At 37.4% G+C, this 15,465-nt stretch overlaps 1 protein-coding gene across 3 annotated transcripts in view; it reads left to right on the top strand.

The window, feature by feature from the left end:
* NAALADL2 (N-acetylated alpha-linked acidic dipeptidase like 2) overlaps positions 1–15,465 on the top strand; it is a 406,364-nt gene that overhangs the window by 332,617 nt on the left and 58,282 nt on the right. For all 3 annotated transcript variants that reach the window (XM_088171014.1, XM_088171013.1, XM_014871509.2), the window contains one exon: positions 3,823–3,969. In XM_088171014.1, coding sequence (XP_088027140.1) covers positions 3,823–3,969 — 147 coding nt within the window. The remainder of the gene's footprint in view (positions 1–3,822; positions 3,970–15,465) is intronic.

The following is a 15,465-nucleotide window of genomic DNA, read 5'->3' as shown; positions in this document are numbered from 1 at the left end:
AGCATAAGTGGGAAGGAAAAATTGCTAAGAAACTAAGGAACTAGCATTTTATTAATTTTTAATTATTTTAATCTTAATATAACATTAATTAAATGCAGCAAGGCTTAGTCACCCTACCTCATAAGATTTCTAGGAGTAGCTTTAATCAGGTAATCAAATGATTGCATTGTATAAATAGGCAAATACATCACATTAGTGGTGTGTAACATTCAGTCTATTTAAACCACAACTGCACTCCATCTATAGCATATTAATTGTCACCAGCATATTTAGATTTTCTTTTCTTACAGAGAAAGAATGAGTGAATATAATTTAGAATTATTTTTATGCACATACTTGAATCATGCCAGTTTGATAAGGTTCAAAATTGGGGAAATGCTGTGCATTTAATTTTTATGTAGTTTTTTTTTCTCTATGATGTTGGGCAAGACAGGAATATTAAGTACCTTGATTGCCTTTAGTTGGTTTGAAAAGCACTTTGATGTCTATGGGGCAAAATTCCATATTAAATCTCCCTAATAATTTCATGAGGAGCTGATTTGCATTAATAGCAATATGTATAATCAATCAACAAAGACAGAGCAGAACAGGATGTATATAACCAAACCTGACAGTCAGGGAGAAAACAGAGAAGTATTCTTGCTGTGGAATTAATACAATTCCTAGGAACTCCATGTTTGTTTTTTCAATAGCCTTTAGCAGTCCTCTAATAATATTTTTAAGAACCATCAAGCCTTCTGTCTCTAGGATCTGTTTTCTAGAGAGTGGCAGGTGTTTATAGATGGGAGTCACAGACCTGTGGGTCCTTTGCTGTGCAGCTTCTCTGGCCTTTACTACCTGTTGTTGTTGATTTACATATTTATAGTAAGAAAGATGCTCATCTCCTATTTTTTACATTTCTACAAGGTCTGTGATGAATGTAATAAATTCTGTAGCTCTTTCTTTAGACAAATTTACTTCCTCTAGACAGTCTCTTACACTGTAGGTTCTTAATTGTGCCAGTCCCTGACACAGGTGGTGATTCAGCTCAGAAATAGAGATTGACTATTCATGAAGAATGAGCTTCCTTGTTGTAGTTCTGAAGCTGAGATCACTGACATACTGTAAGAATAACTGTTCATTCTTTACTTGCCTTGTTGAAAGCTCCTGAGATGTTTTAATCCACTTTCAAAAGGTGGTAATGTTTTAAGTGAAGCTGGAGTCAAGTAAAGAAAAGTAGTAACCAGAACTAACTAATAAGACCTGCAATGAAGTCTCACTTGGTTATACTTCAGATGTGTCAGAGCTATTTTAGGACATTACCTCAAATTAAATGTATTTAATTGGCCATATGGTGCTCTTCATTTTCTCAGATTTGTAACATAAACCTGTAAGATGGTGCTAAAACCCAAAACGAGCTCCAGAGAAATAAAATTATTCAATTACAAATAGTGTGTGAATTCCTGCACTGACACGAAGCACTCCTTGATTCCTGGCTCACCAGTGGCTTGGTTTGCCTCCAGTCTGAAGAAAGGGTTTGAGTGGCACAGTGGAGCCCAGGCTGAGCAGCTGAGTGCTCTAAATACAGCCAGTCTGTGTTTTTCCTGTAAGGCTAACCAGCTGAAGAAATATAGTTTGGCTACTCTACAAATGGGATTTACTTGTGTGTTGCTAATATCTAGTTGCTAGTATCTATTCTAGATACATTTTAATTTTTTTTATCAGTTTTATTAGTTTTATTAATTGTAGACCATTTAAGTCCATTAGTCTGGGGAAAAATTTCATTTATTTAATGAATATAAAACACACTATATGAACTTTGCAGTTGTTACCAGGGAGTTGAAGAATGCTGGTGTTGTGGAGTCTGCATAAGAACAAAAACAGATTTGAAGCACACAGCATCTTGCATGTAAAGCATTCTCCTATATTGGTGCTGGGTTAAATATTTATTGTTGAACTTGTCATTATCAGAGGCTTGTGTGTCAGAACAGTGCAAGTGGAATAAAGTAGTCAAACTCTTAAAGTGCTGAACTATTGAATTGAACATTGCTGTCATAAAAACATTAATCCTATACCCTCAAGGACAGTGATCTAAAACCCCAAAAATAGCATATTTTATGGTCTCTTAACCAAAGCTGTAAACATGTCATGTGTGAACTTCCATGAATAAGAAAAAATAAATTTCATTGTTGCTGTAGGAAGACATCTCTTCAGCTCCTGGTAGGCTGGTAGGAATGGGGGTTAGTGGATATTCAGAATTAACTGTCAAAAGCTGTATTTCACAATTACACATCATTCTTTAAACATTACAGGAAGAACAGGCTACTCATCATTCATGGAACTTGCCCAGCTGTGGTGGGCAGTGTGAGGTGAGGGGAGTCTGATCTGTGCTGCAGTGCAGGACACGGGGAGATCTTTAAATGCCTTCTGATTCCTGGAAGGAGCAGTGGATCTTGTACACAGATATGTCCATAAAATCATAACTATGGCTTTTTGCCTGCATGTGTGCTGTGCAGTGGGTTTGAGTGGGACACACCACAGGATATACAATTGTGGTTATTAAAAACACCTTTTCCAATGAATTTGTTGTTTGGGTTTCTGCCATTTCTGTTAGAACTTTTTGGACAGAACTTGAACAACTGTGAATGTATGTAAGAATGGCATGAGCAGAAATGCTTAACAGATAAAAAAAAAAGAAGTAATACAGCCAACTTTCAATATTACTTATGAAATGGAAGCTATTTCTTGAAGGTATTTTAAAATAATTTTCTGTGAGACTCTGCAGCCTTTATTTAAACTGTGTAATATGCAATTGCATTCTTCATGGCACTGAAATGAAACTGTAAAGCAATAATTATGCTAATTTTGAAATGGGAAAATACCGAGATTTTTCTCTGTCTAACATTTTCCTGATAACCTTGGAGACTTTAATATACAGAATTTGCTGTATTTTCGTGTTAAAGTAGAACCAGTCTTAGTCTATTCTTTCACAAAGCCTGTAATTTTGTCGGTAGAGATGAGGATGTTATGTTATACTATATAAACTGTTAGCTAAATGCAAATAATCTCCAGTACTTCACCTTCCTAATATTCTTGAAAAGAAACCTAAGTAGCTTATTTGCTGTAATAGATGTTGAAAGCCTTTATGCCTACTGTTTATTAAGTGTTTAATTACCTGATAGATTTAAAAGCTACACAAGTACGTAGCACTCAGTCTGGGCTTGATTTCCAGTTTCCATATTTATTACAGTTCTGTTGCTAAGATTTCACCATTAAATACGTGAAAGAAATGCAAAGATTTCACTGACTAGAATTGTTTGAAGAAGCCTACACAGAAAATGTCTATTACTTACACAGAAGATGTGTGTTAGGTATCTTTAGCCTTTTAATTCTGTTTTTCTTTTATGGTCTACTTTGAAATTGTGGGAAATTCTTGACATTGCCTTAGCATTTCATAGATATATTAATATCATAGATTTAATATGATAATCTCATTCAGCTTTTCGTTGTGGCAGAGCATGCTAGTAACTGAATAAAGAACTGATTCCTTAAGGAGCCATTAAAGATCTCAAAATCTTCCAAAAGGCACCATGATGCCTTCTGATCTTCTGGCCAGCACGAGACATTCCATGTGCCTTAATTCTTCTCTTGCCTCTCCTGCCATCTCAGTTACATAAGAATTTCCTTGTCCTCTGAAAGGCTCAGTCATGTTGCAGCAAAATTTCACTCTGCCATTTAGCTTCAACCCAAAGAATGCTGTTTAAATGAGATTCTGCTACAAGTCTTCAAGAGTCTGACTGCAAATAATTAAGTAGAGCTTTGATTTGTGTTTGTTTTTTTCAGAGCCAGAGCTTCAACTGTGTGGAAAAGGCTAGATGTCCAGCATCCAATGTGAGTTCTGTGCAGATACAGGGAGATTCAGATTATTTCATCAACCACCTTGGAGTACCTGCCACGCAGTTTTCCTATGAGGACATCAAAGCATCAGAGGTAGCTATGACTAAAAATGGACAACCTGAAAATAGAAAGAAGATAGAATTGTGTTTTCTCTGGTTATATCCTGTTGTAGTGGAAATTTATCTCCTCTAAGTGCATTTTTTCAGATCATCAGAGGATTACCACAGAGCTTCAAAGTGTCTGGTTTTGTAGGGTGTGGTATTCAAAGAAGCAGAGATACACATTGCTGATAGTTTTATAGGCTACATGTTATCTAACCTAGCTTTTCAGACTGTTTTCAACATAGAGGAAAAGGTATTGATTGATATGTACTTTTCTACTGCACTGTAGGATGTGACAGCCTTCAAAATGAACTATTATATCCATTTTCATAAACCTTGGTGGTAAAGATCTGTATGCTTGATTGGAGTTTTCCAGACAACATGTTTTTTTCATCCTCTGCAAGGTAGGTGGTAGGGAGAGGCATTTTAAGCTGTTAGGAGTTCAGGTTGGAATTGGACACAAATAAGTTGTTAGGAGGGTTTTTCCTTCCTCCACCTTCACCACTGTAGTTTATTTGCAGCTGGGCATCTCAAACTCACCATCAATTGGTCACCTGAGCCTGGCATTAGGTATTTCAAGATACAGTAGGCAGGAGAAGAGGTGTGGTTTTCAGGCAAATGTAATGATGCACTGACTGCATATTCTCCTCATTTCTCTTCCTTCTTCTCTTGACTGTGCTCATCTCCTATGTTCACTTCTTTCCAAGCTGGGGAGTGAAGCTGAGGCTGGGTTGAGCTGGAATGTTTCCTGACTCTGCATGCTAATATGATTCCCTTTCACATATGCAAAACAAAGCAGGCATGTGCCAAATAGGGAGCGTTGCTGTCGTGTTGTTGTGTAGATTAAAACAGATTAAGTCAAACATTTATATAAATAAGGAGACTTCTGTTTCTAAACATCATGGCACCTACCAGGCAAAGTTTCTTCTTTCAGATTAAACATAAGGTAAAAGGCTGGAAGGAAAATTTGAGGGTATGTGTGAGTGCAATGTTTGTGGAAGGTTTGTGGTCCAGAGGAATTTTTTGTTGTCACTTAGCAGATATTCCACATGGTTTTCATTCAAGATCTATGTACATGCATTCTACAATGCATGAGAAAGGATTTCAAAGTTCAGTATATCAAAATAATTTTTCCCAGCAACATTTACAATATGAACACTGAAGGTTCCCTTGGCTATTGTCTACTTTAATCTGAAGTTATTCTTCATGTTCAGTTAACCTTGTAAATGTGCATTTTTGTCTCTCAGAATGACTCATCAATGTAATTAAAATCACAAAAGACAGTATTTCTATATTTGCTTAAACATGACACTCTAAATTTGGTTCTTTGTTAAAAATGCAGCTTTTGTTCTTCTTGAAAAGTCATTTCCTAGAAATAAATTTGGTAAGTGTAATCTTCAGTCTTGAAGTAGACATACTGCACTTCTCAGACTGTAGGAGACCTTGACCCCATGAGATCTGTTTTATGTGAGAAATAAATCTGCTTGGCAAAATGTGTAAATTTCTCTTGGCAAGAGGATGGAATTTTGCCCTAAAAGTGAAGTTACACAGAATGGTTAAATTTGGATTATTTGCCATATCTTTGTAATTTATTAATGCAGGTTGTTAACAGTCCTCTGGAAGATTAGCTTATTGTCTCTCCTATTTTCTATCAAACAAGCAATCTGTTTATTCTTTACTGTTTATTGCCATTTTTTATTGTGGGTTCTGTTTATTGACAGATATTATAAGGCAGACAAATTACTCTGTGTTGACATCCATATTAATAAACATTGTAGGAATTTCTGTTAGGCAGGGGCTGATAAAGATCTGTTGGTTTGCAGGAAGGGATTTTTCCTTGTTTGTTTCCATCCAGCTTTTTTAACTAGGCCTCAGCTTTGTCAGCTTCATTGCAAAACAAGATTTGGGCAAACAGGTTCAGAAATGGATTGTTTGGATGTGCTTTTGTAGGCTATCATTTTGGCAGGTCGGTTTCCTCTTCTCTCTCTTTCACTGCTGTGACCTATTCAGGAATCACTCTTCCTTTGGAATATACATCACTTGTTTATTTTACCCACCTGTCAGCCAGCATGCAGTGTCAGGTAAAACTGATGCTGTTCCACAGCTGAAAAAAACTGGTTTAGAGTTAAAAAGCCCAAGACCTGTGCTTGTATTCTTCCTCCAGAGCAGCAGCTCCAGGTCAGCTTTAGAAATGCATTTCTTACCCAGCCAGGGCAATGCCAGTCCACAGAGAGCAGGTTATAAAAGCCTGTCATTGACAGGAACCTGAGGAGTAAATACGAGGAAATAAAAGTTGTAAGAGGAAACATTCAGGCCAGAAGAGTAAGTAAAGCTGTCTGGCTTGGAATTACGTAATACAGTGAAGCACAGCCTCGGGGAGGTTAAATCTGCCTGGCAAATGCCCATGGTTGGGTCTGGGAGCCAGTAAAGTGCATTCTGAGAATTCAGCCACTGCTGTAAAAGTGAAATGCAGCTCATTTATTCACCAGCAGAAAACATGCAGAGTTTTAGTTTCAAAGTGAACTTGGAAGAATTTCTCACATAATATTGCCCCAATTTCTAAGGGTTCTTTTGCAGTTGCTGAAGAAAGACTTCTTCTCCTTACCTCTGGTGCACTGGCTTTTCCTCCACATAAGAGTCACACTTGTAATGTGTTAGGTGACAAGCAGGTCAGATTTTCCTAATATTGCTGATTATTTTGCTTTCAGGAGGATTTATGCTATCCAGTATAATGATTAGTGTGCATCCAAGTGACTGTAGAGTCTCCAGAGTTGATTTCAAAACAATTTCTCTGCTACTGAAAGCCATGATTATTCTCTAAGTTCTCACCTCAGCAGAGAATAGTGTTAGAAACATATTCAGTTAGCTTTACAGCAACAAGGAGGAGTAACATAAACTAAGGGAGCTGTAAAATCAAAGACTTGTCTTAGTCACTCTCTGTACTGCATAAAAGCTGTATTATCAGTCAAATAACTCAATCTTATGAGCATTGGTACATCAGAAATAACAACATGGAACAGGTGAGTACATTCTGATTTTTTTTTCCCATGTGTGGACTGTTTCTGTGCTCTTGAAAATATTAGTCCTGTTTGTATAACTGTGTAATTTCAAACCTAAAAATGGTGTAACAATATAACACATCCATGTCCTCCACAATGATAGAAAATACATGCATGTAACAGATAAAGTGCCTGTTCATTACAACTCTGCTTGGTGTCTTAGATAGAAATTCCTCACCTGTGGTGTTTTAACTTTGTAAACAAAATAATGTTGTTTACATGACTGAAGCTCAGCTCTTGGTTACCTGACTAAATTAGGAATAACTCTGAAAACACTGGGTATGGTGGTGTGTGATCTCAAGGGCATTAACTCGGTTTCTATTTGGATTCATGACAGTGAATTCTCATTTTGGAATGGATATACATGGATTATGTGCCTGTGTAATAGAAAATACTGCCCTATCACTTTGAGCTCACCTTGTTTCTCATACTACTTTCCCTTATTTCCTTAAGATTTGTATTGTTTTTCTTTTTGTATGAGCATCATCTCTATAATTTTCTGTGTTTAATTTTCCTCTTGATGGAGCACCTTAAAGTGTAGTTTGCTCTGCTAGACTTAACATTCTGATGGCCTTTTTTCTTTCATGAAAGGAGACAGGGAAAAGTAGTTTGTACAAGATCTGTGTTTGGGTAGTACTGGGTTTCTTCCCTGAAGGGAAAAGGTCCAACCCCCTAGTTACAAGTTAATTTATTTTGATTACTTCTTTCATAGCACAGTTTATAGCATAGCTACTGAAGTCTTGGAGCACAAGTAATCACAGAGACTGAGAAAAGGAGACTTGCTGTGACTGCCTAATGTTTGGGTAGAGAAAATACAAACTAGGTTTTCCATGGTTTCAGTCAGAGATTGTTTCTTCAGCGTTGTAACTCAAACTTATCATTGAACTGTTTGGCATTTTGAGCTCCATCACTTGCAAACTTCAGCTGGTACCCAGTGTATTTTGAGCTTTTTTCAAGATGGAAATTAATTGGCTGTTACCTTCCATTTCTGTGTCATTGCAGTCAATAGTTTCATGAGGAATCCATTTTTTAAAATTATAGTTGGATGATTTCCCATGTAATCTGCATATTATTCATCCTTCTCAGTGCATCCTGTTACAGAATGATTCCTGTCTGATAACATAGAAACTGAAATCCCCTCTGTGATAATGTGGTAGGTTACATCAACATTAGCATTATCACTTCGGGAAAAAAAAAAACAAACCTGCTGCACTTGTACATTATTAAAAAAAAAATAAACAGAAAACTTTTTTTAAATTTCCTGATGGACACATAATCATCATTAAACATTTCATACTATATGTCCACGTTTGGGTATGCAGGACTCACAGAACATTTACTTTTACACCTAGATCATAAAAGTTGTTTTCCGTATCTTCACTCAAACTTAAGTACAGGCAAGAAGTATAAAAATTACCTGTCACATTATTCACAGGCTAAACCAAGGTAGTGTAATACCATGGACCACTAAGCTAATTTAGAAGAAAAATGAAAAGAGGTTTCTTTATAGAAGGCATTTGTATGTAATATATGTAGAAGAGTTTAGAATTTTGACAGTTTGAGATTGTATCCTCTTTAGAGAGAATGCATAATGATTTTTATTTCTGTTGAAATATGCATAACTTTCTGAAGGTAACTTTCAACTTTCATTAGGGCCTCAAAAGTGATTTTCACCCACACTGGTGTAAAACAGAGGGCACTAAATCTTAACTCTTCAGTGAATCTGGCTTCTGAGTTGTTTTTGCCATCAGCCTCTGCATCCTCCCTCCCACCCTGTCCTGCCCTTTTTTCTTCCTTTCTATCACTGTTTGGGGAAACTTACTGCAGCTTCTGGATTTCAGTATTTACATGCTTAGACTGACATATCATGCACTTCTCTCAAAAGAACTCAAAAGCTTTCCAAGATTTCTTTGTTAAAAGAAATGAAACAGAGGAACCGTCCTTGATGGAAAGAACTCAGAGTCTAGTCTACAAAAAAAATAACTCTTGTGTTGCAGGCTGCTTTTGTCTCTTTGATGTGCTTATGTTGGTATAGAGGGAGGGCTTGGCAGCTTGGAATGCCCTTCAGTGCATCTCCCTTGTATCTGTTCTAAAGCGAGCAGGAAACTGGTGTTTGAACCCCAAACACATTTCCTTTTTAAATGCATCTCTATTATATCAACATGGCTTTGTGGAAGGAAGCAAAGTCTGTGGTATAGTTTCATCTCCACAAATACAACCTTGTACCTGTGTGTGCACTCTGAAAGCAAGCCTGAGTAGTCTGGCCTGTAGTATTCTTTATGGAGAGCTGGTTTTGTATCAGTAATATAAGCACTGCTCAAACAGTTCCAGTGCTTTAAAGTCACTTTTATGTTCTGGAGTTCTGGAGCTCTGTATTCTTAATGCAATTGTCTCACCATCCTGAATCACAGCATTAATCTCATTGTTGCTCCATATCCAGATGATTTTCTCCTTTACTTCTGGTGTGTCCTCCAGTCCCTTTCCAGCCAGGAAGGAGTTAGTACGGCCATGTACATAATCTTGAGATTTCTGACTGGCTGCTTGGATTGTCTACAGCTGACCAGGCCCTTCTGGCAAATGTTCTGCAGTTTATCTTACATTATTATTTATGTCCTCCTTCATTAAGTGTCAGCCAGTACCAATTAATTTATCAGAGGCAAGTATATTTATCAAGAAATTCTATTAGAAGCATCACAGCATCATTTTCTTGGCGGGATCAGGGCAGACCATATGCAAAGACATGATGTGCTTAATTCAGCCTTAGCTGCTCAGCAGAGAACTTCAGAACCTTGGCATTTGTGTGAATGTCCTTGGAAGAGATTTAGCACTGGTTGTCTGAGTCTGTAATTCCAGGGAGATTCTTACCCCAAACAGAATCCATGTTTCTCCTCTTGCATTTAGGATGGAGTTTGCATAATAGGAGTGTGCTGCTGTGATGATCTGTAGCTTTTCCATCTGAAAATACAGCTCTACATGGCTCCCCTCATTCTCTGCTTTACTTCTCTTTCTCCCTGGTACATATTAAATTTTTTAAGGATATAACACAGCTGCTAGTTGCCCATGGGGAGTTACTAGAGATGCTTCATGCCTCTATGAAGGAATCAAAGTACCAGTGTGCTTAGTATACCAGAAAGTCTTTGCAAAGGAGCAAATGAGTATCAGCCTCAGGATGGTTGCTTGGGAACCCAGGATTCCCTTTTCTGAGCTGCCTCTGGAGAGTTTGATGCTGCTGCACTTGCTGCTGAGAGAGTTTATTAACTGTGTAGTAGAACTTCATGGGCAACAAGGTGTAGCAGTGGAAGAGAGAGGTTTCATTTGTGTTCCTGGACAAGCAGTGAACTGCCAGTGTGTAACAAGGAATAGCTCCAGGAGTCCCCAGCAGGTTTCCTGGGGACTACCTGTGGGTCCAAGCCACAGCTGCCTTTCTGACTCAGGGATTATGCTGTCTTTATAATAGCTGTGCTTTTCTTTATTCAGACTGATTTTTCCCTGACCAATGTGATTTTTCTGTCTCTAGCATAAATTAGTGTTTTCTAATTTCTCAGTTCAGTCAGGGGTTAGTGTAGTGCTCACCAATAATTCATTAATTCATTAGTCCATCTGTTCATTTGGACGCTAATTGAGTTGAATTTGGTAGTGAGAGCATGGTGAAATTGTTAAGGTTAATGACTCGGTGTTTTACAAGACAAAATGCATTTGATGTTCAATTGATTGCTTGAGTTGTTTTATTGAATAATATGAATATTTAGCTACTTAATTTCATGGAAGAGCATCTTTGTTATTGCACTAATACTAGTGAAACTGATGACGTCCTCATCAGCTTGGATACATTACTCTGCTCCAAAAATTTCTGTCTGGCCTCACAAATCCTGGTGCTTTGATGTCTCAAACATCACACAGTGCATCCAGAACGGGAAAATTCTTTATGTAAACTTACCTTATGGTATCAAAATCACACAATTTCTTTAGCATTCATTCACACTGCATGCGTACATGTTGTTTCTGTGAGCTCTGTCTTTGCAGATGCTCTCAGAGGCTCCTCAGTGTCTTGGAATTGACTGAGGATTGTTGGAAGTCAGTGGAAGAAAGACAGCCTGGGAGTTAACAGGATCAATGGGATATGGGAAAATGTGAAAAATTTGTTTAGACACCAATTAATTTCTTCTGTTTGAAGCATCTAGTTACTGAAAATATGTATTATCTGAGGACAGATGTCACTGAATTCCTGGAGAATTAAATGGCCTGTTGCATTCATGGTATTGTTTTACCACTGTCCTTCTTAGTGGCTGAATTCAATTATCCAACTAAAAGTTTTCTGGTAGAATAGCTGGAATCAGTATCAAAACTTGTTTTGTGACAGTAGATTTTAGTAGTGTGGCAGATAGTTTTGTCTTTTTGAGAGAAAAAAAAAGATCACTGGACAATCAAACAGCTGTGGTTTGGGTCAGGGATGCATTCTCGCAGGTAAAGTTTGCAATATTTGATATGTCTTATCATGAACATGGAAGAACTGGTTAATAAAGCTTCTGATAAATAAATATTGTCTTGAAGACGTTATTATTCTTAGCAAAAGACTTTTTTTATTCTTACTGCAAGGTGGTGAGCCTCCCACCTACACAACATCTGTCCAGTGTCGAACATTAGATCTCGTCATCCAGTGTAATAAATATCTATTTGAGCACTAAAAATAAAAGCTGGGAATAGAAAACATTGAATCAGGAAATAAAAGAATTGATAATATTTGATTGTGAAAGTCACTGTCACTGGGATTCATGATTCCAGATCGTTAGGGTGGTCTTCCTGGAAACTTTGTTTCCACATGATTTGAATGCTCACAACTGATCATAAAATGTTAAAAAATGTTCTTGCACCCTTCACACAGCACATCTGAGAAAAGCTATTCTCTCTTGGATGTACTGTATCTTACTGAGCCTCCTATTTCTAAATTCTGAAACTTTGGGAAGTTTCTCTGTCAGGTTCCAGATTTCTGACTTGGGCCACTCCCACCTAAACTGCTGATTCTGCTTTCAGTGTAAAAAGCACCAAGGGAAAACTGTAGAGGAATAAAGCCAGGCAAGTATCTTGACATCCTAAAAGTTGCTTTCTTTGTGCTGCAGTCTGTGAATTTATAGCTTTATAGTGATTATTTCAATTCACTTACTAACATAAGGAAGAAAACATTAAATTAAAAGAGATGAGAGAAATGTGCTTATATTCTTTTCCTTATGACTGTTGGCTGGGTTTTTTCTGGCTGCAGTTGAGTTGAATAATAAATTAACTTGTGCAGCAGTGATTCCAATTCTGCCTTTCCTGTATTGTGTGCAGTTGTGTTTGGCAGGCCTTGCTCATTTTGTCCAGCATTGGGTGGCATTGCAAGGTCACTGCACATCTTTACCAGAATATTCAAACAGAACATAGATGTGCTTTTGTTTCTTTTCTAAAAGTTCTTCAGTCAACTGAAATGGTGAAAATACAGAAGAAAAGAGTCTTGTCAGAAACTCCTTCTGACAAACCCATTTTCCAGAGTAGGGGCATTCTCACTTTGAAGACACGTGTTAGGCTGTGGCACTTGCAGAGCTTTGTCTTATAAAAATAATTTTAAAGCACCTATTTTATGTCTTTTACATCAGTGAAACAAACTTTTACATCATTTTATAATCCTTTGTGAATTTGGGAGGCGATATTTAACTAGATATCTAGAGCATTTGTTACAAAGGGTGAAGCCAGTCTGCCAGTGAGATGGAGAGACAGGAAATCTCTTCCATATATTTGCAGCCCAATGGGCCTTTATTGGTGAGAAATCCTATATGCCTGTTATTAGTTCATCAATTCAATTTAACCCACACTTTAGGGAACCACACTTTGGCTTCAGTCTCTTCTATTCTACATAATCCACTTTTTCAGTAAATCTGCTTCAGTCTGCAGTACCCTCCCAAAGTAAAAGTAATCCAGATAGCTGATGATAAGCCATATTTTAGTCTATGAGATACCTTTTCCATTCATCTCTTTTTGGTCTTTCTTACAGTCAAACCTCTGGTTTTAATCACCCTGCCAGGCAGTAAGCAAAAAGGAGAAAGATGGCCTTTTAGCCTAGGTGAGGTGTAACAACTCTTTCACAAAGAAATGCAATTGTATATTTTCTGCCAGGACACCATATGCCAATTGCTTGACTTAGGGAAAATGGAAGAAGGAATTAGTGAGAGCCTGCGGTGCAGATTTCAGAGGTGTTTTTGTTCTTCTCACTGCTCTCTCTTTATCTTTTCTCCTGACAGGGTTTTCTCCATCATACTATGACAATTTTTTGGCACTGGTGTTGAATACAGATGCAGACAAGTCCTGATGCAGTTGTGAAGCCTCTGGGTTTCTGGGTGACAGTTTTGGGCACTGCACAACTGCAGAGTGTGCCTTGTGTGACTTCAGCCTCCCAGCTGAGCCTGTGCCCAGGTTGATTCTGAAGATGTGCAGTGTCTACCTTGTGTGTCAGTGGCCAGACACTGCACATTTGTGTGCATCCCTCAGTTTTCTGCAATTCTGCTTTTTGTGCTGTTGTACTACGGAAAGGCAGAAAATCTGAAACAGGTTAATAGCTCATGGAACACACATGGACTGTATTTACATGGGACAGGTAACAGAGCATAGTCAGTCCAGATGCAGCATAAGCAACCCCTAAATACTCATCTTCTAGACATAATTCTTTGTCTGTATGAAGAAAATAAATATTATTCTCTTGGCTTCCACGTTTCTTTTGTGTATTTGCCTTGCAGGCTTTAGCAGTGTGCATTTAGCACATTTATATCTCTTGCCTACCTGTACAAATTTCAGAAGGATTTCTGCCCTCACTTGTTTCCTCTCTGTTTGTGCCTCTCCTGATGCCTTTGTTTGTCTCCTGTGCAATATAAAATTGGTGCTATGAATATTGTGAAGTGCTGAAGGGCAATGCTGGCCTGAGTATGGACAATTCTGACAAATGTTAACAAGAGTGAAGCAAACTGGATAACAACTGGATAACAAACTTCAATCTAAATATTGTTTTTCCAGATTGAGCATCTTTACTGCTGAGTGGAGAAGTCTCCACTGTCTGAAGCCTCTGCTCACCCCACCCCTCTTCTCCCCCCACAAAAAAAAATTAATTCTGGAGATATTTGTGTATTATTCACCAGGTTAAGAACAGAAAGACGTCTTCTTGTAAAAGCTGGGGAACAATCAGCAGGCAAGAAAAATCTGTTTGGGTGTGGAATGAGAGCATATTAAGGAATTATTACTTATATAGTTTAAGTACATAAATTCACAATTTCTCTAACTGGTAATTTTACTGTTTCTCAAGTAATAGTCAAGAAAACAGAATCTCTTGTGTATTCAGCATTGCCTAGTAAAAAAAATTCACATGTGTTTACAGAAATAATTCCAATGTGCGGCAAAATTTGATTCTTTTTTAACTTTTTTTTTTAATGTAATGATGGCAAAATAGATCTCTAAAGCATGTCTTGGTATTTATTGTTTTACATTAAATCACCAGAAGTGCTGTGGGATTTTATTCATGATTTAAAATGCATTGGTTGAAAGTTGGCATATAAATTGAAGGTATGTTATAAGACAGTACACAAGGGATAGCAAATTTAGTACCTTTAGAAGGTGAAACATTTTGTTCACTTAATTAGTTGAGGAAGGATAAGTTAAGTTAGAAAAATGAGTGTAGAAAATCAGAAGTGAATTTTAGTGCAAGTGTCCATCATAAATAAGCAAGAGTAAGCCAGATTTGGGGTTTTAAGAGATTTTTGCCTGCATTTTCGATCTCCATTTAATTGATTCATAAATCAATTAATTACTGTCACAAGACCCTAGGGCATCAGGAAATTGGGTTCAAATTAAAAAGAAAAGGAGGCAATTTGTTTTAAGATTGAAAGTTGAATGTTCAATCGAAGTTTAATCAGAAGTGACCCATTATTTGAAAAGTGGAACATCAATGTCGTTCTAATTTCACAGAATGCTTCATTAAATGAGTATTGAAAAGACCAGGTTAACTGATCATTCCAAAAGGACCACGAGATAAAGGGACAGTTTGGAAACTCACTTCCAAGTACATGTTATGCTTGTTCATTTCTCTTCTGAAGAGTTCAAAGAGATACCAGATAATTTCATTGGGAATTCAAGGATTATTGGGGTTTTGTAAATTGTAAAGTTCGTTTGATAAAAACATAACTTCATATCAGAAGAGAAAATGTTCTTAATCCATTTGGATAGCCAGGAACTTGAAGAAAAATTAACAGAACGTAATGGAAAGGAAAGGAGGAAATTTTCAAAGCACTAGTGGGAAGTTTAGCCTCCTAAATCTTAGGATGCTTTACCGTGGTCTGACCTTGCAAAGGGTTTTCCATAATTTAGTACCACCTGCAGAGCATTCCCAGTGCACTGAAGGCTCTGCCCTCTGT

This window comes from Sturnus vulgaris, chromosome 10 (genome assembly GCF_052056855.1).
Source record: "Sturnus vulgaris isolate bStuVul1 chromosome 10, bStuVul1.hap1, whole genome shotgun sequence".
In the NCBI taxonomy this organism is placed as follows: domain Eukaryota; kingdom Metazoa; phylum Chordata; class Aves; order Passeriformes; family Sturnidae; genus Sturnus; species Sturnus vulgaris.
Note: the sequence above shows the minus strand (reverse complement) of the source record. Positions and strands in the feature narration are given on the sequence as shown.